Source organism: Vulpes vulpes, chromosome X, assembly GCF_048418805.1.
Source record: "Vulpes vulpes isolate BD-2025 chromosome X, VulVul3, whole genome shotgun sequence".
Classification (NCBI taxonomy): Eukaryota; Metazoa; Chordata; class Mammalia; order Carnivora; family Canidae; genus Vulpes; species Vulpes vulpes.
Genome location: NC_132796.1, coordinates 89,109,631 through 89,127,159, shown reverse-complemented (window position 1 = coordinate 89,127,159; position 17,529 = coordinate 89,109,631). Strand labels below are relative to the sequence as shown.

The 17,529-nt window shown below is 46.2% G+C and overlaps 1 protein-coding gene across 2 annotated transcripts in view; it reads left to right on the top strand.

The window, feature by feature from the left end:
• Positions 1-16,990, top strand: part of TMEM255A (transmembrane protein 255A) — a 52,498-nt gene extending 35,508 nt beyond the window's left edge. For both annotated transcript variants that reach the window (XM_026017914.2, XM_026017915.2), the window contains 2 exons: positions 6,439-6,582; positions 14,595-16,990. In XM_026017914.2, the coding sequence (XP_025873699.1) occupies positions 6,439-6,582; positions 14,595-14,753 (303 nt within the window). In that variant the 3' untranslated portion in view covers positions 14,754-16,990. The remainder of the gene's footprint in view (positions 1-6,438; positions 6,583-14,594) is intronic.
• Positions 16,991-17,529: the final 539 nt, after the last annotated feature.

Genomic DNA, 17,529 nt, shown 5'->3' with positions numbered 1-17,529 from the left:
AGGTTTTGTTTGTTTGTTTGTTTGTTTTGTTTTGTTTTAGCTCAGGTAAGGGTAATGCTAGTCTCCCCCTCCCCAGAAATTTCATCCTGGAGTTTCTCCAGAAAGACCATCTGAGCTCTTCTCTTTCTCCATTTGACGGGCCAGCCCTGGGCTAAGCTGCTTGTGGGGTTTTGTCCTCAACCTTGGCCTCCCCAAGTTCCCTATCCACCCTCTCCACTCCTTGCCATATTTGTGTGCATGCACGCATGCACAAAAGCACAGGGGACTCAGCACCCAGTAAGTGCTCTATAATAGTGGGCTTCTTCCTTTGCTTTTAAAGCATTTCTAAGCATTTATTTGTTTTTTTTTTTAAAGATTTTGTTTATTTGGGAAAGTATTTGCTTATTTAACAAAAACCTTGATCTCTAATTGTGAAGATAATAGCCTTAGAGCTATGGATGTCAGCCTGGCTTCCTATTAGAATAGAATCACCTGAGGAGCTTAAAAAGCCCAGCTGCCTGGTCCCCTCCTCCAGAGATTCTAATTTAATTGTTCTAAATTGAAGCCCGGGCATCAATAGTTTTAAAAGTTCCCGGGGGGGGGGGGGGGGGGGGGGGTTCTGCTCTGCAGCCAGAATTGAGTACCTCGGCTTTAGGGAAGCGACCCACATGTGTTTAGGGAATTATTTTGTGCCTAAAAGGGGTTTTCCTTTGGCCCCAGAAACAAGGCAGGTAGCCCCTAAGCCCCAGGCTGCTTCTGTCCCATTTTTGGGTCCCTGAGGAACAGGAACCGGAGAAGCAGTTTGTAATTTGACCTCGGACTGTCAAAAGGCTAAGCAATGGCAAGTGAAAGGTGGGGTAAAACAAGGAAAAAGAAAACACTCAACACAGCAGGAGCAGGTGGAGAGGAAGTCATTGAGTGTTCCTGCCAGTGACTCCAAGTCAAGAGATTTCCTTCCCCGCTCAAGGCCAGTCTGTCTGTCTTTTTTCTCTTCCTCTCATACATGCTTTCTTTTTTTTTTAAACTTATTTATTTATTTATTTATTTATTTATTTATTTATTTATTTATTTATTTATTTTAGAGAGAGAGAGAGAGAGTAAGAGTGGATGGGAGGTGGGTGCAGAGGGAGCAGGAGAGATAGAATCTCAAGCAGGCTGCATGCCCAGTGCAGAGCCCCATGTGGGGCTTGATCTCATGATCCTGAGATCACGACCTGAGCTGAAACCCAGAGTCAGTCAGCCCACTGAGCCACCCGACACCCCTCATATGCACATTTCCTTTTTAAAAATTTTTAAAAAGATTTTATTTACATATTCATGACAGGCACAGAGAGAGAGAGAGGCAGAGACACAGGCAGAGGAAGAAGCAGGCTCCATGCAGGGAGCCTGACATGGGACTCCAACCTGGGACTCCAGGATCCCACCCTGGGCTGAAGGCGGCGCTAAACCGCTGGGCCACTGGGGCTGCCCATATGCACATTTCTCATTCCCGCGCCTCTCCCGGAACTGAACCGGGACAAGCCGAAGCATTCATGAGTGGGGGGCACACCAGCATCAGTAGGACCATTGGAGGGAGGAGGCCCTGTAGGTTTGGGCCTGAGGGAGCTTAGGGGTGAGGAGGCTTCAGAAAAGCTGTTTCTGGGTTGAACAAAGAGTGCCCTGTGTTCTTGGAGACTTTCCCCAGGGGACAGGTGAAAGCCGAGGCACTGCATAGAATGTGAGCCACTTTGGCTGGAAGAGAAGCTCTGGGGTTGGTGAGTTGAGGACATGGGACATCAGGAAGGGTGTTAAGGGTTCTCTGGAACATTCCTAGTGCTTTCAGACCTGGGCGGCCAAGCTAGCCTGAGGCAGAAATTAGTGGGCAGTGGCTACTCGGTAGGCTCCATGGAATTCCTGCAAGGAATCTGTTGACCCTGTACAGGTTTATTTCTGGGCTCTTCACTGTGACTTTTGATCTTTGGTGGGGAGGGGGTTTGTTGAGGATCTGTCTTTAGAGGTAGCAGTGATGGCGCTTTATACAAAGGGCTTTTGCACAATTACTTTCTTTTTTTAGGATTTTATTTATTCATGAGAGACACACAGAGAGAGGCAGAGACATAGGCAGAGGGACAAGCAAGCTCCTTACAGGGAACCTGTGCGGGACTCAATCCCAGGACCCCGGGATCATGACCTGAGCCAAAGGCAGATGCTCAACCACTGAGCCACCCAGGCGCTCCACACAATTACTTTCTTCACTGCTCACCACTATTACTACCTGATGAGCTAAGCATTACTGCCCCCATTAAACAGATGAGGAAACAGCCAACAGAGGTCAAGTGACTTGCCCAGAACTAAGCAGCAGAGCTGGGACTGGAGCCCAGGTTTGTCAGATGCCAGAGCCTTTGCTCTTTCTACTGCATCCCAGTTGCCTGGACCAACGTTTGGATAGCCCTTTCCGGTTCTACAAGTGCTTCAACACACATTACCTCCTTTGTTTAGTTGCTTTAATTTAGAACAAGTAAAAGCGAGTTGTTTCCAACCGTCCAGAGCTTCCTTAGGAGGAAAGGAGGAGGAGGGCCAGGGAAGTACAAATGCCGGGCCTGGGAACTCGGTCAAAGGCCAGTGGGGAAAAGGAAAGATGAGAGCAAAGATCAGGGGCAAGGCATCCAGTTCATGAGATGGGAGAGCGAGTGGGAATGGAAAATGGGGTGCCAAAAGGGAGCCATTACTTTGATCAATTTATTAAAATGAGACACGGTGGGATGCCTGGGTGGCTCAGTGGTTGCCCGTCTGCCATTGGCTCAGGTTGTGATCCTGGGGTCCTGGGATCGAGTCCCGCATCAGGCTCCCTTCAGGGAGAGCCTGCTTCTCCCTCTGCTTAGGTCTGCCTCTCTCTCTCTGTCTCTCTCATGAATAAACAAATAAAATCTTTTAAAAATAAATGAAAGGTGACCATATCTTACCATTTGCTCCTCATCGGGGTCCCTGGTTTGGAGTAAAATGGGGAGGAGTAAAAGAGGCAGTCTTTTCAAAGTCCGCAATCATCATCTAAGAATAGACTCTGTTTTGACCAGGCAAGATTGCGTTCACCGTTTCCTGGGCCACCAAGGAACCTCTTGTTCCCCGGAGCTCAGAGTGCTACTGATCAGTAACAGGAGCCTCAGAACTTTGGCACCCCAGAGTTTTAACAGAAGTACACACGCAACTGTATGCATGCACGAACAGACACAGAGCCCAAATTTGCTGTAAAGTCAGAGTTATCAGCTTAAGACCTCACCAGACATGTATTTGGAACCATCTCTTTTTTTAAAGATTATTTATTCATGAGAGACACAGAGAGAGAGGCAGAGACATAGGCAGAGGGAGAAGCAGGCTCCATGCAGGGAGCCCGATGTGGGACTTGATCCCAGGACCCTGGGATCACGCCCTGAGCCAAAGGCAGAGGCTCAACCGCTGAGCCACCCAGGTGTCCCTGGAGCCATCTCTTTTGTTCCCTCCTTGCCCACCCATTTACCTCTTTGTTCCCTCGACCCCTCTTGCCCTGTCCGTTCTGTCTATACCCTCTACCCTTGACTCTCCTCTCTTCTGTGGCTTTCCTGTGCTCATTCAATCTTCCTCTTGTGTTGCTCTTTCTGTAATAGTCAACTTCCTTTCAAAGATTACCCTGGGCCCCTGGCCTCGCTGAACACACAAAAATTTTTATAGATTGAGTTTACATTGCCTGATTGTTTCTCCCTGGGTAGGCTTAGTTTATTTGCATAGAAGGACTGGTTTCATTTTGCAAGAGCTGGAGGGCGTGTTTTTAATTGACAGAAGGCCAAGGGAACATGCTTTCTGGGATTTCCTCTGGGATGAGGTTCCTTCTTAGAATTCGGGTAGGGAGGTAAGGGCGTTTCCTAGCACTTTCTCTTCTGTAAAGCAATCCAGTCCTTGGAATGGTCAAGAATCTCAGCCCTCTCCCCAACGTGGGAGGAGCTGACAAACATTTCCCTGCTTGTCTGGGAGCTGCATTGTGATGCCTGAGATTTGTAGCTCTTCAAACCTCCCAGAGATGTAAACAGTAGCCCACTCCCAGGAAGAGAGCAGCAGAACTGTGTTGAAACTTGTTAGGAGGAGGATTCCTCTGCCAACATCCCGGCTTGGCTGCCTGTAGCCACTGCCAAAGCCTGCCCACACATTTTCATCACTCCAGAGGAAGCTTCTGCTGTCCGCTAATGTGTAGATACAGACCCGAATCAAGATGCATTGATTTTGCAGACCGTTCTTGGTTATCCACACAAATGGCAGCGGTGTCAATGACATGGAAAAGGGGAAAAACATTTACCCTGCACTTTGACCCATATGGCACTCACAAGGTCCTGCTGGGGACAGTCGTGTTTGGGAACCAGTGAGCAGTGGTGACTTCCCTTAGCAGTGCTTTGGCCCAGTTGAGAGCAGGACTCCCCATCACAGCAAGATCAGCTTTGACCCTTGGAGGGCTACACACACCTAAATCATGTTATAAAAATGACATCAAATTCTTCCTGCGTTGTTTTGTGTGCACCCCAAGGGGGATCAATATACTTGACCTCATCTTTCATGGTTTCTGTGCACTGCTGGGGTTTGCCCCCCCCCCCCCCCCCCCCCCCGCAGGGCCGGCGAGAAATAAATACCTTTGGCGGTGCAGAGGAGCTCCTTAGCAAGGTTGGAATCCGCAGGAATCCTCATGACATTTACAAACCCTTTCGATTCATTGCATTTCAGTCACGGCAAGCGCAGTGGCCTGTTCAGCCTTGTCTATGTGACATTTTGTATTTTGGGTCTTATTCTTTACTGTCTTTTTGGTTCTACGAAACCACATAAATGACCGATTTCAACTTTTCTCTAGGTTTGAATTTTTCAAAATACAAAATCGGAAAATCACACAACTAATTCAAATGATTAAAAAAAAAAAAAAAGAGGGCTGCCCGCATGGCTTAGTCAACTAAGGGTCTGACTCTGGATATCAGCTCAGGTCTCTTTCTTTAAAGATTTCATTTATTCATGAGAGACACACAGAGAGAGAGGCAGAGACACAGGCTGAAGGAGAAGCAGGCTCCCTGTGGGAAGCCCGATGCAGGACTCAATCCGGGGACCCCGGGATCATGCCCTGAGCCAAACGCAGACGCTCAACCACTGAGCCACCCAGGTGCCCCTCAGCTCATGTCTTGATTTCAGTATCATGAGTTCAAGTCCCCCGTTGGGCTCCATGCCCATTGTGGAGCCTATTTAAAATAATAAATACAGGGATCCCTGGGTGGCGCAGCAGTTTGGTGCCTGCCTTTGGCCCAGGGCGCGATCCTGGAGACCCGGGATCGAATCCCACGTCGGGCTCCCGGTGCATGGAGCCTGCTTCTCCCTCTGCCTGTGTCTCTGCCTCTCTCCTTCTCTCTGTGTGACTATCATAAATAAATAAAAATAAATAAATAAAATAATAAATACATAAAAGAAAAGAAAGGGTCACCATTTACCTCCTGATACTACTCCCCTCCCCAGAGATAACCACAGTTGATGATCTGTTGTCATTTACAAATACACACACACACACACACACACACACACACATAGTTGTTCAGGTCTTTGTTTTTATGTAAGTCGGGAATCATGCTATATAACAGAGTGGAGGTTTTTTTTTTGGTTTTGTTTTTTAAAAGATATTATTTATTTATTCATGACAAACACACACACACACACAGAGACAGAGAGAGAGAGAGAGAGAGAGAGAGAGAGAGGCACAGACACAGGCAGAGGGAGAAGCAGGCCTCATGCAGGAAACCCGATGTGGGACTTGATCCCAGGGCTCCAGGATCACACCCCCGGCCGAAGGCGGCGCTAAACCGCTGAGCCACTGGGGCTGCCAGTCTAGTTTTTTTAAGACTATATTTTTAATTAAAAAAAAAATTTTAAGACTATATTTTTTAGAGCAGTTTTAGGTTCACAGCAAAATGAAAAGGCGAGTAGAGAGATTTCCCATGCCCTCGCAGCTCCCACTCCATACATAGCCTCCCCCATTAACTACATCCCCAGCAGAGTGGTGCACTTATTGTCAAGGATGAACCTCCAATGACAAGGCATTATCACCCAAAGTCCATAGTTTACCTCAGGGCTCACTCTTGGTGGTGATTCTGTGGGTCTGGACAAATGTATGACGACATGCGTCCACCGTGCTGCTATTCTACAGAGCGGCTTCACTGGCCTAACAATCCTCTGGGCCCTGCCTCTTCCTCCCTGCCCCCAGCCACAACCCCGAGCAACCCCGATCTCTTTATTGTCTCCTTAGTGTTGCCAGTGGCTCATTACTTAGCGATGTCCGCTGGACAACCTTCCCTGGCACTAGACACAGGTCCACATCAGGGCCCATCAATAGCTGCATGGTATTCCACAGCATGGACGTGCCGGTTTGTTGAATCGTTCTCCTGATGAGGAACGTTGATGGTGTTTCTGATTTGTGTTCTTTTACAGAACCCAACTCTGCCAGCACTGAACTGTTCTGTTGAAAACGCCCACCCCACTGTTTCTTACTATGCTCGTCCTCAAGTGGCATCGTACAATACCTACTACCATAGCCCTCCCCACCTGCCGCCATATTCTGCTTATGACTTTCAGGTATGTTTTGAGAGAAAAAGAACTCTCTCTCACTCTTGCTGCTGTTCATGCTGTCTTGTTCTCTCGCTGACTATGGAACCTCCCAACTACATACAGAGTAGCCAGGCTCTAACCCTGATGGCCTTCAGCAGCCGATGTGGGACTTGATCCCAGGGCCAGCGCCTAGCTTAAAGACTCTGGCAATGCAACAAGGGAGAGATGGGGAGGGTGGGAAGGACACAGGGAACGGAGAGCTGGAAGGAAAGGGGAGAGAAGGAGCAAGGGTCGAGGTGTCCCAAATTGCCTTGACCAGCACCTAGGAGAAGACATACTCCTCTAGTACATTGGTAGGGACCCCTGTCCAACTGTGGCTTTTCCCATTCTTCTGCCACAAAAAGAGGCCTATCCTGCTCCTTAGCACAAGGGACTCTGGCCACACAAGGGACTGAATGAAATCTGCAATGAGGAAGAAGTCCCTTGTTTTTCTCCAGACTTCCTTAACTAGGAAACAAAACAAGAGAAGCGTTTTTGTTTTGTTTTTTTTTTTTAATAACAGCCCTCTCCCCTTTTCTGCCTTGTTATCACGTGGGTCAGAAATAGAGTTACCGAATTTGCACTCTCCCCTTTTCCTTTTGAGCTGAGACTAAGCACAGAGAAACAGAATGAAGAAAGGCCCCTAATTAAAAGGGATTCATTGTGTGCCGAGCACGGGGCTAGGCACTTCAGGAAAACAAGCAAAATGGTCTTTTCAACATTTACGGTGCTCGTAAACCCTTGGCCATAGAAGAGTGGGATTACACTGAAATCTGGTTAATTGAAAAGTTGAGGACCAAAGGAAATACCTTTAAAAGGAGAGGTGCCCATAATGAATTTGCTTCTACTGACCAGGGGGACATAAAGGCATGACTGTTTGGGGGTGGTTCCAATTAGCCAGCCAGTTTACAAATACAAAGCCCTTGGGCAACCTAATTTCAGCTTTAGATTAACAAAATAATTGAACCCGGAAAACCCCATTTTGCTGAAGACAGCATACTTTTGTTTGGTTTAGATACCGCGTGCAGAGGTCTAGGACTGTATATTGCAATAGTAATATACATCCTGTGAACACGGACTTGTTCACTCTTATAAAATACAGTATCAGAACAAGGAGGTGTCCATCCAAGCTTGGGAAAAAATAATGCTAGAACTTGTTCTATAGTATTGACAGACAACTGAGGAAACTCATTATCCAAATAGGTGCTACAGACTGGGAAACACAAATCTGTTCAAAAAGGGTGTAGATGGGACGCCTGGGTGGCTCAGCGGTTGAGCGTCTGTCTTTGGCTCAGGACATGATCCCAGGGTCCCAGGATCGAGTCCCACATCGGGCTCCCTGCATGGAGCCTGCTTCTCCCTCTGCCTGTCTCTGCCTCTCTCTGTGTGTGTCTTTCATGAATAAATTAATAAAATATTTTTAAAAATAATAAAATAAATTAAAATAAATAAAAAAACAAAAATGGTGTAGATAATTTCAGCAGTGACAGAGGCAAAAGGAGTCCTTTAAGAGAATGCAGGATGGGGCATTTGGGTGGCTCAGTCAATTAAGCATCTTCCTTTGGCTCAGGTCATGATCCTGGGGTCCTGGGATCCAGTCCTGCATTGGGTTCCCTCCTCAGCGAGGGGTGTGCTTCTCCCTCTCCCTCTACACCCCCTTCATGCTCTCTCCCACACACTCTCTCAAATAAATAAAATCTTTTTAAAAAGAGAGAGAGAGAGAGAAAATACGGGCACGTTGAAATTAACACAGGAATAAAAAGTCATCTTGGGGGCACCTGGCTGGCTCAGTCAGTGGAACGCGCGACTTGATCTCAGGCTTGTGAGTTCAAGCCCCACATTGGGTGTAGAGCTTACTTAAAAAAAAAAAAAGTCAACCAGCCCAAGAGGCTGCCTCCATTTTTTTTTTTTTAAGATTTAATTTACCAGGCAGCCCGGGTGGCTCAGCAGTTTAGCACTGCCTTCAGTCCAGGGCCTGATCCTGCAGACCCGGGGTCAGGTCCCACGTCGGGCTCCCTGCATGCAGCCTGCTTCTCCCTCTGCCTGCGTCTCTGCCCCCCTCTCTCTCTCTCTTTCTCTGTCTCTCATGAATAAATAAGTAAAATCTTAAAAAAAAAAAAGATTTAACTTACCACTGAGCCACCCAGGTACCCTGCCTCCATTTAGTTTTTATCAAAGCCAATTATGCCAGTTATATCGATTTTAGGAATTTTCACTTTATAACAAATCTGCAGAGTAGAAACAGTAATCTCCCTGGTGATGGTCCTTGCACACTCTAAGACAGGAAGCCTCTCTTGAGGGCATGGAGATGTTTCTCTGTCCATCCTTCCTCATTCAAACACTACGCCCGGGATGAAAACAAGACTGACAAAGCCAGCAGTGACTCAGGCTGTTGGCTTCGGTTCAGTCACTGTTACATCTGTGTTCCCATGTGTCAGGCACTGTGCTAGGAGCTGTGGGTGTAAAGATTGATTGCATTGAGAGATCAGTCTAGGGACTTGGGTAGGGGGTGGTCAGAGGACAGCAGTGGAGACAAAAACATCAACAGACTCTTACCCAGAGTGCTGTGGAAACCCAGAAACAGGGTCCCTAACCCAAGGAAGGCATCCAAATCTAGCTGCCTAACCGAAACCTACACTGTAGGTTTACAGCACGTCAGGGATTTGTGAAAGCCTTTACTTGTTAGTAACAGCTCCTATTCATTGAGCCCTTGCTATGCACCAAGCATGGTGCTGAGTGCTTCACATATATCATCCAATTTAATCCTTTGAGGGAAATATCTTGTCATTGCCAGTCTCTTGTCATTGGAGTCTGTCTGACTCTAGAATTGGCTTGAAGAATTTTTTGGAGAAGCTATAAATCTGAGCACAGCATAGATCTTTTCCCCAGTTAAGTTTAGGATATTTATATTTTTTACTGATTTAAATTATTGACTTCCTAACCATGACTCAGAAGGGGTCTCTAGGGAGTAAACTCTCTCCAATTAATTATTAAATTAATCCCCACTCCAGGGGCTGCTGGGACATTTCTCATCCCTCTCCCGGTTCTTTTTCTAGGTTTGAGCTGTCTTTGTGTTTCCTTTTTAGAGACTTTAGAGTTGTGTGGTGTGGGTTTTGAGTAATGTGGGTTTTTCAAAATTTTCTAAGTTTTTATTTATTTATCTTAGAGAAAGAGAGAGCAGCACACGAGCAGGGGGAGGAGCGGGGGCGGGGGAGAAGAAGAGGGAGATCATCTCTAGCAGACTTCACACTGAAAGCAGAGCCCAACCTGGGGCTCGATCCTACGATCCCGAGATCAGGACCTGAGCCAAAACCGAGAATTAGATGCTCAACCGACTAACCCACCCAGGCGCCCTAAGTGATGCAGTCTTAAATTATTTGTTTCCTCCCAGAACTTAAATGGTGTGTTTGAATTGCACTTTCTTTTGTTCACATACTTTCATTCCCTTATAGTTTCATAGGAGGAAATACCAATGTTTACCCAGGAAAGCCAAGAGGATGAGGGAACACCTGCTTGTGTTCCCAGATAAATAGAAGGCAATCAGCAAAACACACACCAACTCTGAGGATAAAACCTCCAGGACCACAGACCACCCACCCCCGTCACCAAAAAAGCCAGAGTTCCCTTATGATCTTCTCAGATTGGAACAGGGCCCACATTACAAATGACCTTTCTAGACTTTCTTCTGAATGACTTCCCCATTCGAATCATTTCCAAATAGGACTATATATGTGACTTTGCACTTGAAGACTACTGCTCCTTTTTCCCCCGAGGTTGATAGAAGGGAGAGGAAAGAAATGGATAGGGTTTTGTTTTAACCCCTCCAAGTCGTGCCCTTACTGGGTAGCTGTCCAGTTAGGAAGCTTGGGAAACATTCCTTGTGGTCAGACATGAGCGAAGTCCATGAGCGAGGATGTTGTAAGTGCTGAGCTTGGAGAAACAAGAATCATGCAAACACTGGATTCCAGGGCATCCTTGCTTCACAAGCTCGCCATCCCCCCAGGCAGGAAGGATAGAAATTGAGAAGATCTTTGCTGCTCGCTAACCTCCCCACTCACTTCTGTTGCCTCCACGTTCACTTCCCTCCCACCTGTACTTCAGTTTTAGCCAAGTAGTCCAAATTCCGTACAGTGAAAAGCATCAGTTTCTACTTCCGCTGGGAAATTCAACCCAGGGTAGTTTTATGTAAACCTTCCCTGTCCACCTGGTGAATTGCCACGTTTAGCTTAAAACACCAGTCTCAGCCTATGCAAAATGCAAACGCCTCTGTTTATGCTGTTTACTAATGCACATGAGGGTAGATGAGGTTTCACTTTAGCCACCAAAAATGACCCACTAGAAAGTGGACCCATTTATTTATTTATTTATTTATTTTATTTTTATTTATTTATTTATTTATTTATTTATTTTAATTTTTTTTTAATTTTTTTTATTTTTTTTTTAATTTATTTCTTTAAAAAAGATTTCCCTTATTTATTCATGAGAGACGGGGAGACATAGGTAGAGGGAGAAGCAGGCTCCCTGCGGGGAGCCTGATACAGGACTGGATCCCAGGACCCCAAGATCACGACCGGAGCCGAAGGCAGATGCTCAACCACTGAGCCAGCCAGGGGTCCCAAAAGTGGGCCCATTTAATGAAAGAGTTGCTTTAGTCCTGGGTGGGGGGCGGTGTATGGCATGGGTGGCGGAGAACCTCAGAAGGCTGTGGCTGCTCCAACTCAGCTGTTTCTCTGCATTTTCCCTCACCTACCAAGTTTATCCCTTCTTTTCTTTCTTGTCCTTTCTTCTCTCTCATTTCTGATCCCCCATTTTCTTCCTCTGCCTTCCTTTGATCCACTCTTCTCTCCATCACCCCTTGCTTTGCTTTCAAAAGCAAAGAAACAGAGGGGGAACGCAAAGAACCAAGAAAGCCTGGATCTTACCCTGGGGACACAGCATCTTTTGCTGTAACTTCTATCACCTGGTTGATCCCAAAGGCGTGTGGGTCAGCAATCTAGCAGAGAGGGGGCAGGTGAGGGCGACAGATGAGAGCTTTGTGTGTCCTGAGAGGGTGGTCCTCCTCTGATAGTACCATCGGCCTCCTGCACTTGTCCCCCTTCTCGCCTCAGCCTGGAAGAAGCAACTCAGGAAGCTCCAGCTGACAGGAGGCCCAGCAGTAGGCTATTTAGATGCTTTTCATGCTTTGTGGTGTGCAAGGATTCAAAGCTCTGTTCTTCTGAGCTGCCTGTCCCATTAGTAAAGTCGACTCTTAGGAACCAAAACGCACCAGGCCAGCTCCCCAGTCGCAACAAAGCCAAATCCTTCCCAAGGTGCCTGCCTGTTGCTAGGAAACTACGTGCTGGTACTGTGGGTCTTGTACCCACCCCCACCCCTCCACCCCCCCGCTGGCCCCAAGGGTGTGTGGACTGCAGCCAGTTCGCTTCCTAGCTCTGCCAGGAGCCCTTCAGTTTTATCCTTAAGACTCCAGTATCCTCAAAGGGAAGTGAGAATCATCCCACCCCCACCCTCCGCTTGAATAATTCCCAAACTTGAAAGCAAGAAGTGAGAACCAAAGGCCGTTGTGCCACCCCCTTTTACTATCAAAGTGTACAACTGCCACCCACAGCAGTGCTGCCCACAGAAGCCTTTCAGCACCTCCGGGACAGAACTGCCTCTTGCTGTGCTGCTGGAAACTTGCGCCTCCTGTCTGTGAATGGGAGCACCTCCCGTCCGTGGCTGGGAGCACCTCACAGCAGCCTCCTGATTCTCACTATCCTGTAGTGGCATTGAGATGGGCAGACTCCCACGTCCCCAGGACACAGAGACTCTTGACCCCACTGGGGACGTTTGTATAGTGACTAGCAAGTCTTAAGGAAGCGTATCTTCCCAGAGGGGGCTGGGAAATTGAGATTTTAGGAGGGAACCAGGCTTTGTCTCCAGTCCACTGACTCAAGCTGTTTTGTCTTTCAAGGCTCTGCAGGTTCTGTGACCCTGTCATTCCTGCACTTGGGGCGAAATAATGGAAGGAGGGGTGGAGGGAATGATGGCAGTGACATCCCTCGTAGGTCCCAACATTATGTGGACAGATATTTCAGTGTCTCGGGCAAGACCTAGAAATCTGGACGGCCGTTTCTAACAAGTGCAGGGGTGAGGACTGGGGATAAGGAGACTCAGCCAAATGGTCTCAGGCTCCAGAAAGCTCATGTCAAGCCTGACTCTCGATTGCCCCAGGCCTGGAAAAATGACATGTTCTACTCAGACTCTGGCCAGCTGAACAAAGTAAAGGCATGACCTCCTCCAAACAGCACTTGATCTCTTGAGAAATATTGGTGTGAGTCTTGTTGTTTTTCTTTCTAAAAGCCACATTTTAAAGATTATTTATTTATTTATTTAAGAGCACGGGCAGGGGGAGGGGCAGAGGGAGAGGGAGAAGCAGACTCCCCACTGAGTGCAGAGCGCTACAGTGGGCTCTCGATTCCAGGACCCCAAGATCATGACCTGAGCCAAAACCAAGAGTCAACACTTAACTGACTGAGCCACCTAGGGTCCCTTTTTGTTTTTCTTTTAATATATCGGTTCCTCCTAAAGCTAAGACACACCAGAAATGTGCAGTTCTCCAGCCCTATTTGTTGGCTTTATTGTGTTCACCCTTCCTGAGAGCCTAAAACTGGCCTCTGGCCTCCTGCCATCCCTGGGATCAAGCCCCGCATCGGGCTCCCTGCAGAGGAGGGTCCAGGGAGCCTGCTTTTGCCTCTGCCTCTCTGTCTCTCATGAATGAATGAAATCTTAAAAACATTTTTTTAAGAAAATAGATTTTACTTTTAAAAAACATGCCGGGGATCCCTGGGTGGCTCAGCGGTTTAGTGCCTGCCTTTGACCCAGGGCATGACCCTGGAGTCCCGGGATCGAGTCCCACATCAGGCTCCCTGCATGGAGCCTGCTTCTCCCTCTGCCTGTGTCTCTGCCTCTCTCTCTCAGTGTCTCTCATGAATAAATAAATAAAATCTTAAAAAAAATAAAAATAAAAAATAAAAACATGCCAAGTCCATCTTACATACTCCTGAGGTTAGGGTCACTCATTCAACATTAATTGAGCACCTAATACGTGTCAAGCACTGTTCTGAGCTCTGAGGGCTATGGCAATGAACAAAACAGAAACAAGTCAACTATCCTTGAGCAGGAAAATCCTTAGGGTCAAGGGTATAAATGAGCCAGAGAAAGAGAAGTAGCAAATGACTTGTGATATGTCAATTCATTGTTTGGTTTTTTAAAATCTATCTCCTCTCTTTTCAAAGATGACCAAAGTTAGACAATACAGAGTAAAATTGAATCCTCAGTGTCTCTGCAACCTGACAAATTGTTCCTTGTCCTTAACATTGGTATTCTCCCCTCCAAGCCGGTGTGCCTCTCTGCCCCCACACCTGCCCCACACTTGGGGGTGGTGGGCTACGGTTACGGTGAAATAGAAATTGTCGGACTTGGAAGAGCCTAGGTCCAAGAAAGCCCACTTCACCTCTCTGACCTTAGTTTTTGTCTTGTGTTTTGGTCTGTGAGATGAGATGACATATTCTGGGTAGCAAAGCCTTTCCCAGATGTTACTGGCTTAACCTCAGATGCTCTTAAAGTCCAAATAACCCATCCAAAGACTAGCTGGGATGCTGTTGACATAGCTCGAGGGAGAGGTATTGGAAGCTTGGGCTGTAAACGTGGAAAAGGGAGTTGTGGATTGAAGAGATAACGCAGAAGTAGGAGCAACAAGAATCGAGAACTGGATGCAGGGCTCGAGGGAACGGGGAGGAGGATTCCATGCTATCTGCATGGGAGCTGTGCAGTTGGAGTGGCTGGGGGATAGATAGTGGGACCAACCGGCTCATGCTCCTCATGAACTTCGTGAAGTTTAGGAGCATTCTATTGTTCCAAACAGAAGCAAACTTGGTCCATGTTCATTTTTAAATAACGATGGGCCGTGGAGGAATTGCAACCCGGCCCGCCTAAGCTGACATTTTGTTTTTATTACACAGCATTCCGGTGTCTTCCCATCCTCCCCTCCCTCTGGACTTTCTGATGAGCCCCAGTCGGCCTCGCCTTCGCCCAGCTACATGTGGTCCTCGAGCGCACCACCCCGCTACTCTCCACCCTACTACCCGCCTTTTGAAAAACCACCACCTTACAGCCCCTAAAGAGGAATACCTGCTGGCTGTTGAGATTACTGTGGCTTTTGTATTTCTGCTTTAGTGGAAGTGTGTAGGGTACAAAATTTAAAGTGTGATTCTTAATGCATAAAGTTTTACGAAGGCCTGCCAAGCTAGGGAAAGATAGGGATGAAGCTTATTCCTTATCGGTGCAGAACAGGGGTGGCGAGGCTGAACCCAGCACTTCCAAGGGCAGTGCGCACTAAGACTGGGGAGCCATTCCCACAAGAAGCTTGTCCCCGTTTGGACCTGCATTGTTTCCCTATGGCACCACCTCTGTATTCAGTGGCAGCGTGGTTGCCACCTCTTTCACTTTGTCTTCAGACCCTTGGCAGATTGCCACCCTAGCACCTTGGGTGAAGCACCTGGCTTATATATAGGCCCTATCTTTCCCTACCACTAAAGTCAGTCCCTAAGGAAAATTTCCCAGATGGAGCTACCCAGTGGTTCCAATACAGAGAGTTCTGGCTAAGATTTTGTTTGCTTGTGTCTGGATGTCGAAAAACGCTGCCTGTATCTTGTACTCCTTTCTTCTCTGTGAGTATTGTAAAAATGGCTGTTGTGATCATTCAGCTCAGCTTTCGTTATCAGTACCTCCCAAAGGGAAAAGTGCAATATTCCCTCGAGTCGTGGGGAACAGGATCGATTGTTTAGGATGCACTGAAATACAAAGAGCAACGTGTGAGGTGTTTTGAGTTGATCTGTTACACATCCGTAACTTAGGAGACAGTGGTGGTGCAGTATTACAAAAGACATTCGCTATGGGAGATAGAAATCTTACAGTTAAAATTCGGAGTTAAAAATGCTAGATTAGGTTCCTGGGTGGTGATACGAATTGTTACTAATCTTTGTGACTATTTAATCTTCAAATATTGTGCTTCAATCCCAGCAAACCGCACGTATCCTGCACCCCACCCCAAAAGAATCATCTGTATTTTAACACCACTGCTCTTATTGGTCCTTTTTTTTGTTGAGACCAATCATGACAGTGTTCAAGATTATCAAAGTGTTGCAATGCCGCTTTAAGTCTGCAAAACCTCAAAAGTAGCTAACTTGACAAATCTTAAGTGTTACCGTAGATTTAAAAATCCATCTGGCACATTGTGGTAGGTGTTTGTTCGGTTCTTTTAATTATGCATAGCTTTAAACCATCCACCTGACGAATTTAACACTTTGGCACCCATGCCTTCACTTCAGAATGAACACTTTCACTGCAATCTTATGTTAACCTGAGAAATGATTGATTTAAAGGAAGACTGATAATCCTACACTTGTATAATGTAAAAAATACAGGGGCTACAGGAGGGTACCTAATTTGACAGTTCTGCAAACACACAGAACACATACTGGAAATTTTTCCAGCCAATTTCGCTACCTCCCCACTTGATGGAGTAGAGGTAGCAGGCAAATGCTGGTGCTCCCATCTACCTTGTAGACACCCAGCCATCAAGAATTATCAAGGCACAACAAGTGCACTCATTGTTCACAGTAAATGTCTGCAAAGCATTCAGTTTAACTTCCAGCATCATAATTGATGCCTCATCCAGAGTTCAAATCGGACAAACTACAATCTCTTTGTGTCATATAAAATTAACTCTTATTTTCTACAGTTCTGAGCATATTAAATTCTATTGGATTTCAAAAAGGGACTAATAACCAATTGACTTACTATACAAATACCAACTTGTAATACTCGATGAAATTTTTTTGTCATTTACACTGTACCTTTTGCTTTAGTGAACATGTAGGAGTATTTAATTTTTTAAAAGGCACCATTACACAGTATATCCTACATTTATCACATTTCTTAAAGTGTTAAGACTCTGACTCATTTCTATGTATTTTTCTTACTTTACAAAATAACTTGAAACAGAATAGATTTTGTAACACTTAATTTGAGCAGCTTCTTTTTTTATTACATTGAATTATATAAAGTGCATGTTACCTTAGAAAAATTAATATTTGCTGCTTTACTCTTTTGCAAAACATTTGCTGTAATGAAGGAATTTGTATTTCCAATATGTACCTTGACTGCATTTTGTAATATTTACTGCTTTATTCCTAATTCTGCTTTACAGTATTGAACTGGGCATGAAACATTAAAATATTAATCCAGAACAGAACCTGTATAAACTGGATGTTGCTTAAAATCTGTATCACTGCCATGTTGGAAACCCAGACTGCTTTTGTGATGTTTCAAATTAATAAAACTATCATCCTCCTTATCCACGTATGTGCATCTTCATGGAACCTACATAAGTATTACAGACATCCCGAAGCAACGGACAGAAAAGCCCACTCACTTTTGACTATGAGCTCAAGGTACAATGGGGATGCGATTAACCAACATATAAAACCTGTCAGAAGATAGAAGAGGGACAGTAAAGTATCCTACAAACTGAGAAGGCATTTTGAGACCCAACAAGGAAGCAAGCGAAGCAAGCCATTCCATGCCACTCCACGTGGCTTACAGAGTTTTACTCTGGGTAACTTATTGTTGGGGGGGGGGGGGGTGACGGGGAATGGAGCAGACCACAATCCAGGCACTACACCGCTATTCTCCACAAAGTCCGGACCTTAATCCACAGATTTTATAGAGCATTGTGGTGAAGTCAAAGTGTAGTTATCTAAAGTGTTGCTATACCAGAGGGGAGGGGAAGAAATTGTTAACTCTAGTATCGTTGTTTAAACAACTTTAGGAAAGATCAAAACAAGCCTCCTTGTGTCTGGTCAGGGCATACGTTAACCTCCAAGCAGCCTGGAA